The 9,102-nt window shown below is 59.3% G+C and overlaps 2 protein-coding genes across 2 annotated transcripts; both read right to left on the bottom strand.

Annotated features, from left to right (window-relative positions):
- Positions 1-2,481: 2,481 nt before the first annotated feature.
- Positions 2,482-5,951, bottom strand: KLHL30 (kelch like family member 30). The gene is made up of 7 exons (XM_031050891.2): positions 5,199-5,951; positions 4,927-5,086; positions 4,628-4,714; positions 4,263-4,418; positions 3,987-4,175; positions 3,311-3,456; positions 2,482-2,756 (listed from the first exon to the last, which is right to left on the bottom strand). The coding sequence occupies exons 1-7, from the start codon at positions 5,949-5,951 to the stop codon at positions 2,508-2,510; spliced, it is 1,740 nt and encodes a 579-aa protein (XP_030906751.1). The 3' UTR covers positions 2,482-2,507.
- Positions 5,952-6,817: 866 nt separating this feature from the next.
- ESPNL (espin like) lies at positions 6,818-8,529 on the bottom strand. Its single transcript, XM_034063550.1, has 2 exons — positions 8,440-8,529; positions 6,818-8,346 (listed from the first exon to the last, which is right to left on the bottom strand). Exons 1-2 carry the CDS (start codon positions 8,527-8,529, stop codon positions 6,856-6,858), a joined length of 1,581 nt encoding a protein of 526 aa, XP_033919441.1. The 3' UTR covers positions 6,818-6,855.
- Between the last annotated feature and the right edge of the window lie 573 nt (positions 8,530-9,102).

Consider the following 9,102-nt stretch of genomic DNA (forward strand, 5'->3'; position numbering starts at 1 on the left):
AATTCCAGATTATGCAACTTTCCCATCATGTGAGTCAGAGATGCAATGAGAGAGATGAACCACTGTGTCTGTGGTTTCTTGCCCAGCCTCCTTGCTCTGCATGAGAAACTGTGCAGTCTTAAAGGGAAGTTGGTACTGTGGTACCTACCATTTTGTGCATAGTCCTGCACAGGGTTGTGAGGTTTCCATGTACCTTTCCTGCTCCCCGTGTTCCCTGAAGCTTTGGGAGATGGTCCTGGATCCTAGGCTGTTTTCTTGAGCACACAAAACCTATCCTGTTGTTTGGGACAGGTGGCTTGACCATCTCATCCGTTTGTGCTACAGTAGAAGTCAGTTAAGCTAAAATTCATGGCTTTATACTAATGCTGCAGCTCACTTGGCCTAGCTTACAGTAACTCTTCACTTCTGTATTGTTGAAGTAAGTGGGCCTCCAGCACATACATTAGGTAGCGCTTGCCTCTGCCACCTTCTTTTGCTCCCAGATATTCCTGCTGCTTCTGCTCTTGAAAGATAGGTTTGGAGAGTCAAGATGGAGCAGCATGGAGTTTAGTCAATCTGCGGCAAAAGAAACCCTGATGGCAGATCTCAGAAGGCAGCTCGCCCTCCCTTCTCACCTCCCTGCTTTTCACAGCTCTTGGGCTGGGGAGAGGTGTGTTCTGTCCTGGGAGAGCTGAGCCAAGCACCCATATCTGGTGCTCCCTCCAGGAGGCACCTCTTAAGTCCAGCACAGGAGCTGGTGAGAAAAGTATCAAATTGTCCTTCTCTGTCTTCTCTTCCCCTCCCTCTTATAAAAAAAATGAAAACTTAAAAACACAATTCCAACTTGGAACATAATACACAGGAGAGCCGTCCTGAGTAAGGTCCAGCCCAAGGAGACTGCCTCCTCCCTGCCTGTGTGCCTGGATCCCTCAGGGAAGGTGGAGCCAGGTGCAGTTTGGGCTGTCTCTCAGTGTTTCTGGCACAGCTTAAGTGCTACTAAGAAATAAACTGGGGGGCTCCCTTGCTGCATGCCCAACCTGCCCAGGTGCCACTCCTGCAGCCCTTGCTAAGGCACGTAGCCCTGCACCCATCCTGCCTCAGATTGGAGGCTATTGGAGACAAAGCAGGGAGTGTATCTGTGGTGCCCACAGCCTGGGCCCTGTGCCATGGGCAGGGAATGCCTGGTATGGAAAACCATGAGGGAAGAATTTGCTTTAATCAAATATGCAGTGTTATCAGGACATTGCTTTGAAGATTAGTTGCAAAGGACAGTGGCTTCTGCCACTAAACATTAACTGCTAATATATTGCAGGGAAGCTAAAGTGATACAAGTAACCTGGTTTCTGCTGGGAGGCTGGTCAGGGAAATCTGCTGAGAGAGAAATTACTGAAAGCCATTCCCCCTTGTCCTGTCACTACATGTCCTTGTAAAAGTACCTCTCCATATTCTCCTTAAGGTCCCTTTAGGCACTGGAAGCTGCTCTAAGGTCTCCCTGAAGCCTTTTCCAGGCTCAACAAGCCCAGCTCTCTCAGCCTGTCTCCATAGCAGAGGTGCTTCAGCCTTGGAAGCATCTGTGTGGCCTCCTCTGGACTCGCTTGAGCAGCTCCATGTCCTTCTTGTGTTGGACACCCCAGCTGAAACCATTCTATAATTTCCCTGGCCCCAGAATTACAGTGCCTGGCTCTGCTGCCCAGGTCCATGGTACCTCATCTCTGCTGTCCCCTGCTCCTGTTCTGGGGTCCCCCTTGGACCCTCCTTCCTAAAGCATGCCCCAGGGCTGGTGGGTATCTTCCAGCAGAAGCTGTAGCTCCTTGAGCAGCCCTGCTGGCACAGCGGGTCGCAGTGAGTGCAAGGGCAGTGCCTGGCACAGAGACTCGCACAACAGCCTGGGGCGATCTTCCTGGAGACTGGACACTGGCTGTTACAAGTGACCCTCTGTATGTAAAACCCTGTGTGGCCCATGGGGCTCCCACCAACTCACAGTGTGCATTTTTAATGCTTCAAAAGTAGAAACTTAACACAGAACAGCTAAACCATCAAATGACTCTGGAGCAGGTCTTACACTCTAGTCTTGGCAAGCAAAGTGCTGGGGAAGTTTGGGTGTCAGGAAAGAGAGGATTCACCCAATCCCCTTCATGTTCCCCCATGCTAGATGCCAACATTATGGGAAAAGCAGCCATGGCCACCAAGCAGCAATGCCAATCTCTGGTGGAATAGGCCACACTTCGAGAGGCCTCTAAATACTCTAAAAGCTTTGTGGTTTTGGAGGATGGGGAAAAGGCAGTTCTTAAAGAAACCAGAACCAAACAACCGAACGAAAAGAGAGTGTTAGCCAAAGCATGTTTATAAGGAAAAGCCTTTTCCCAGTGGTGGCTGGGCAGGGGGATATACATGCTCCTGATGCCCTGGCCAGCTTGGCAGAGGGGTTTCCATCTCCCCCCAGTTCTGCAGAGCTGAGCTGGCAGAGAGGAGAGGCAAGAGGGGAAAGAGCAGCCACACAGGATGACAGTCAATATTGCAGGCTCCTACTACCTATGGTCACCCTGGAAAGCCTCTGTCCACTTGGAGGTGTCCATGAAGATGGAGGAGGAGCTGTGGAAGAGCCATAGGCAAGGCAGGGAGCCCTCCCGTGTCCAGAGGTCCTTGGCACAGTCGTACACCTCCATTTCCACCCGGTAGTCCCCATTCATGCCCTTCCAGTGGCCGCCGGTGACGAAGAGCCGGTCACCCAATGCCACCATCCCACCATTCTCATGGAGTGTGTGGAGAAGTTGCACCTGTGTGAGGGTTCCAAGCATCTCACCCTGGTGAGATGACTGGGACCTTCCTTGGGGCCCTCCCAATCCCACTGAAGAGGAGATTAACGCGCCAGGTACATCCCCCTTGCCCCATCCTCCCTGCAAGGTTTGGGTGTCCCTGCAGGCATGTCTTGCTTTTAGCAGCATTTCCCTGTTCTGCTTGTATAGGAGCAAGGTTCGGGGTGCTGTGGGGGGCCCCGGGTGAGTGGAGGGGACAGGCAGGATTTTGTTAGCGTGCAAAGGCAGGAGGCCTACAAGCCCTGCTGAAAACCCCTCATCCTGTAGGCTTCTGCATTGTGAACACTGCTTAAAATCGGCAACTATGTACAAAAGCCATGCTCCTAGTGCAGGTGAAGGCGAAGCAGGGAAGGAATGATTGGGGCATCTTCAGGTCCACAAGGGTTAAGAGATGAGCAGTGGATGAGCAGGCAGGAGGGAGCAGGAGTCAGGGTATGGTTGTGGGGTGCTGACAGGGAGGGAACACCTGGCCCACGTCCCTGGGAGTGCTTTGTCCCAGCCCACCATCCCGCTACCTTCTGCCAGATGTTGGCCTCTGGATCATACACGTGGACCTTCTTGGTGTTGTCCCCGATAAGGTAGATGAGCCCACGCAAGGTGGCACAACGTGGGGCCGAGAGGTATTTGGGGATGAAGGGGGATGTGATCACACTCCACAAATCTGCAAGGAGCAGCCATCAGCAGCGAGTCCCACCCTTGGCTCTTGATGCAGCTGCCAGTGACCAAAAAAAGCTTTGCCTAGCCCATGGCTATTTAAGGGGCAGTTTGAAAGGGAGGGGACAGAGAGCCAGGCAGGATGGCACCCGTGGTCCCCATTCCAGATAAGGCTCTTGCATTAAAAAATGTCTGTGGGGATAGTTTTTGTAGTGGTGGTATGGGAGACCACTACCCAAGCAGGTGGCATTTGTCACAGGGGTTTGGCTTCTCCTGAAGGGGGGCAGTATTCCCCCACCCCTCTGCCACAGGGATCCATCTTCACTGAAACTCTGGTCTGGGCTGTGCTGCCAGCAGCTATACTCCTGGCTGGCCCCCTACCCTGTGCCACAGCCATCACCAGAACCCCATTAGCACCCACTTGCATCCCACAAGAACGTGCCCAGTGGCACAGGATGCTGCCTGCCTGGGGGATCACCCTCAGTCTTGCTTCCCAGGAAGATGTTGGTGGGATGCAGCGGCAGGGCCAGCTCTCACCTTGGACAGGGTTGTAGCACTGCAGGGTGAGTGCATTGTACTTGACGGCGCAGGAACCCACCAGGTAGAGCTTGCCCAAGCAGCTGGCGGCTGCAAAATTGCTCACATACTTGAGGGCCGGGCTGATGGCACACCAGCTCTTGTTGTATGGGTCATAGCGCTCCACCTCCACCACGTCCACCGTTGTCCCTGCAAGGCGGCAGGACACTGCCCACTGCTCTGGGGCACCCACTAACCCCTGCCCCAGCAACACCCATGGGGTCTTTGCAGCCTTACCCCCAATGACATAGATCTCGCCATTGAGGACAGCACTGGTGTGGTTTGTCCGGGCTTTCAGCATGGAAGCGATGGGCTTCCAGGCACCGTCCCTGGGGCAGAAGCACCAGGCCTGAGTTGTTGACCATGTGTCGTTCTGGGACCCACGGGAGCCACCTGGGAAGGGACAGGTCAGGTTGACACCCCTGTGAGTGCAGCCATCTCTGGGCACCCCCTGCCAGATCCACCCAAGAGGGGAGCTAGGAGAGGGCTTTGCTGGGAGAGGAGGGTAGCCCCTGGCCCCATGCCAGTGCTCTGTGCCCACATCTTTGCCCTTCACCCTCCACCCCACTCCCTGGGGACACCCACCCCACACTAATGCCTACCTGTGACATAAACATCGTTGTTCAGAGCCACCAGGGAAAAGCCCCATTTGTTGTAATCAGGGAAGTCAGGCAGAGCCATCCATCGCCCTGAAACCCAGCAGAGCCAAGTGATGAGACCCCCCTCAGACAGTGATGATACTTTTAAGCCAGCCCTGTTTCATTCCTCCCCTCCCCCCCATTTTTCCCCAGTGCTCCTCCTAACACCAGATCATTTGACAAGAGGTGGCTTCGAGGTAGATGGAGGGTTAATTAACATGTAAGGGGTGTACACTTGCCCTATCCATGCCATGCACACTTACTACTTTTGGGGTTGTAAAAGGCAAAGTTCCTGGGGGTGGCCGGCATCTGCAGCCCCCTGTCCTCATCCTCACCCTCCTCCAGCACGCGGCCACCAACCACCACCAGCACCTCCTCCAGCTTCTGCAGTGAGGTGGGGGAATTCTGCACACCAGCATCGCTCTGGCCCTGATAGAGAGGCCAGGACAGGACCATCAGGGTCCAAGCTGAGCCACCAGTTTGTGGAGTGGGATTTGGGGCAGGGGGTACCCACCGTGATGCGGGATCGTGTGACGAGAGCCTTGCTGGCATCTGAGTCACGGATAAGGGGCTCAGTGGTAAGCAGGTTCTGCAGGTACTGGTCAGGCAGCAAGACGAGGTGGGCCAGCTCCAGCAGCTCAGGAAGGAACTGGGCTCGGGACCCTGGGTCATGGCGTACCCAGCGCAGCACAGCCTCAGCCAGGCTCTGCTCCTCCTGCACCTGCAGCTGGTCCTTGGAGAGGTAAGCAGCTAACCTCTCCTTGGAGAGCTGGAGGAACTCCTCCTGCAGAGAGACAGCTTCAAAGTTCTCCTGCAAGAAAGACCAGGCCTTGGAGGAGACCTCAGGGCAGCCTTGGCTCTCGCCGAACTCGCAGATACCTAGGCAGTTGGTGGCATCCATCTGCTGCCGGAGGTAGCGGCTGCAGACCTTCTGGATAGTGGGGAAGTGCAGCTGGCTGGAGGTCCGCATCAGCCCCTCCACGTTCTCCTGGTTGATGGTGACCTTCCCCGTGTAGGCAAAGTCGAGCAGCATCTCCAGGGCATCAGGGTCCACCTCTTTCAGCTCCACCCGTGCTGCAATGCTCTCGGCGAAGTCACCGGAGAACATGGCATAGAAGTAGTGGCTGCAGAGGGCCAGGATGCCGCGGTGGCAGGGGAACTCCCGCCCGTCTGCCACCAGAGTCACATCTGCCAGCTTGGGGTTGGCACGTAGCCGCTGCAGCCCCTCCAGCATGCCCTGGGCATGTGAAGGCAGGCAGAAGTCAAAGTCGTCCACATTCCTCACCATGGTGCTGGGGATGAGTGCAGTGCCTCGCTGGCTGACAGAGCCCCCGCGGAGCGTGGCAGGGGTGCCCCTGCCAGGAAAAGGCGATGACATCTCCCTCCCTCCGCACAGCCGCACCTTCCCAGCGCCTGATCTACAGGAACCGGCAGGGACCAGGGAAGTGCTCCCTGGATCCCCCCATTCCCACGTCCACCCGTGGCCTCCCCATGCTCCGAAGCTGCTCTGCCGGAGCTGCCACCGATTTTTAGGGGGTGGGTGTGGTTTTGGGGGTGGGTTCAGCCCGCTCTGTCTCACTCCCTCCCGCTCTCACCTGGGCTCTGCAGCCCTCCGGCCGGCCTGCCGAGAGGGAAGTAGCCTCGGTCCGGCACTGGAGAGAGACACTCTTGTTGAGACACGGGATCCAGCCGGGACAGGGCAGCACACTATTTTTAGGCGGCACTGGGACACCGCTCCCTGTTCTTAAAGGCACCGTGCAAGCAGAGCTGCCTGCTCCTCCCCATCCCTGTCGCCCTGTGGCTTTGCTGTTTTGGAAGCCAGCTGGGCACCACAAGCCTGGGGGTTCCTGCAGCATTGCCCCGACCTTCCAGTCGCTGGGGGTCTCTGCGATGTCCCTACTCCCTCTGGCTATCGTTGTGATGTTGTGTTAAATATAGGATGTTATCTCACTCATCCTCAGCCACAAATAAACAGCGGCGGCCGCCTCACCGCAAGGAGTGAGGCCGCCCCAGGGGCCAAAACACTGGTCCTGGAGAGGGTGTGTGGGGGGGGTCATGGTGCTGGGGTGGTCCCCCTCCACACAAATAGCTTTCTTCATCACCTCAGGAAGCTTCACTCAGCTCAGACAGAAAAAAAAGGCCTTTATTGCAGCCCGCGGTTTCACGCAGCCCTCCCCGCCAGCAGGTGGGCATCACTCCTCTAAGCTGAAGATCTCGGCTTCCTTCTCCTTCCAGAAGGCGAAGCTGCGGTCGATGTAGCGGCAGATCTCCTCCCCATCTCCTCCGGCCTCCCCCAGCTGCCAGGCTGAGCTCTGGGAGGATCCGAAATACTTCTCCTTGATGTCCTCGAAACCGTCCTGCCAGCCCCGCCGGCCGGCTGCGATTTCGTCGGTGACGGCTCGGTGGAAAGCGCGCACCGCATGCCAGCCATGCCGGCCCAGCTGCTCGAACACTTCGAAGCAGAGGAGGTGGCGGCCGCGGCGCTCCTCGGGGGACAGCTCCTGCTCCAGGATGCGGAAATAGCCCAGCATGAAGAGCTCCAGTGACAGGCTGTCGTAGTCTGCTGCCTTCCCGCCGGCCAACACCACGAACTGCTCCGGAGAGAGCAGGGCGCTGGTAGGGGGCGGCGGCGGCGGGGGACGGCGGGAGGCAGCTTCCCGCCAGCCGCCCAGAAGCCGCTGGATGGCCTCCCTCTGCCGCGCCAGGCGGGCCGTTCCCCACTCCCCCGTCGCCGCTGCCTCCCGGGGGTCCCCGGCGGCCGGCAAGGAGGGCCCGTAGGAAGAGGACCGTTTCCAGTGGCTCAGGAAGAGCATCACGATCCGTTCCTTCCTAAGGCTGCCCCACTCCGGCCCTGGCCCCGGGGATCCGCCGCCGCCGTCGGAAAACCCCTCCTCGCAGCTGATGCCCGAGTCGCTGGCGGCCTCCGTACCTTTCCCCCCGCCCGCCTTCTCTTCTGGCGCCCCCCAGGGGGGCTCGAAAGCCCCGCGGAGGCTGCGGACGCAGACCCCGTACTGCCGGATCTCCCGTTGCGCCAGGCTGCCCGCCGTCTCTCGGGGCTGCCCGACGGCGGCGGCGGGGGGAGAGGCGGGGGGAGCGCTGAGAGAGGAGACCCGCGCCCCCTCGGCGTGTGCCAGCATCGCGGCCAGGCTGCTCACGGCGCCCGCCAAGCGGCCACACCAGAGGGGCAGCGGCTGCCCGGGAGCGGGCGGGGGGCTGCGCACGGTGATGCTGAGCAGCGGGGCGGGCAGGAGGGCGCGTAGCTCCCGCGCCAGCCGCCGCAGCTCGCTCTGGTACGCCTCGCCCCGCCGCCTCAGCCGCAGGCTCTCCACCGTCCGTTCCAGATGCTGCAGGTCTGCCTCGGTCAGCAGCTCCCCGAAGGGGCCCAACATGGCCTGACGGGAGGGCGAAAAGCTCCAGGAGCCCTCGTCCTGCGGAGAGGGTCCGTCAGAGGGCGGCCTCCAGGCTAGCATCGTGGGTCCGGTCTCTTCCCATCCCCGGGACGCCCGTACCTGGCCGCCGAGCTCCTCCTGGTCCACCAGCCGGGCCCGCAGCCGCCGTACCATAACCTGCCTCTTCCACTCGTGGATGGGGCGGCCCCACTCGTCATGTGTGGGTACCAAGAAGTCCGCTTCTGCCTCCACGGGGTCCGGCGCCTTGGGTTCCGCCGGCTCGGCCGCTCCATGCTGCATGGGCAGTCACGAGAAGATCGGGGTGTGTGTGTGTGGGACAGCTAGAAGGGGATAGGCCGGGGCCCGCGGGCGGAGCCAGCGACCTACCGGGTGGGTGAAGAAGGGCTCCGGGATCCTGGCTCGCTGTGAGGGCTTGCGGAGCTTCAGCTCCGCCGGTACCAAGCTGCCGGGCTCCATCCCCAGCCGGGCCGGGTGGCTGCCGGGGGGAGAGGCGCAGGCTTCCTCCTGGAGAAGGAGGTCAGGCAAGGGGAGATGCCTCCCTCCCAACACTCCCAGGGCCCCCAGGAGGGACAGGGTAAGGGGTACCCCGTGGGGATGCTCAGCACATCACCCCAGTTCTTGAGGGAAACCTCTCCCGGGAAAGACCCAGTGCTGAGCGTTTCCATCAGAAAACGGGATGGAGCTGCAGAGCATCTGCTGCGCCTTCTTTCCCCGTGGGACACAGCGATGCCCCAGCAGCTGAGGACCAAGCCCGGGGCAGCCCACGTCTCCACCAGCTCTTCTCCGGATGCCTCATGCCCACGGCGGGCTGGCTTTTCCAAGGAGAGGGGGGCACCCACAACCCCAGCGGGGCCTTACCTTCCGAGGAGGGGCGTCTGAGCCAGCGGCAAAGGGCAGGAGGCAGCTGGGAGCCCTCCGCTGAGCGCAGGAGGTCGGGTTCTGTCCAGGCAACACCCAAAAGTGGGTGCAGCTTCACCCCTGTTCAAGAAGTAATGCTCAGTACTGGGCAGGAGGGGAGGCTGGAGGTTG

The sequence above is a fragment of the Melopsittacus undulatus genome, chromosome 6 (assembly GCF_012275295.1).
Source record: "Melopsittacus undulatus isolate bMelUnd1 chromosome 6, bMelUnd1.mat.Z, whole genome shotgun sequence".
NCBI classification, from domain to species: Eukaryota; Metazoa; Chordata; class Aves; order Psittaciformes; family Psittaculidae; genus Melopsittacus; species Melopsittacus undulatus.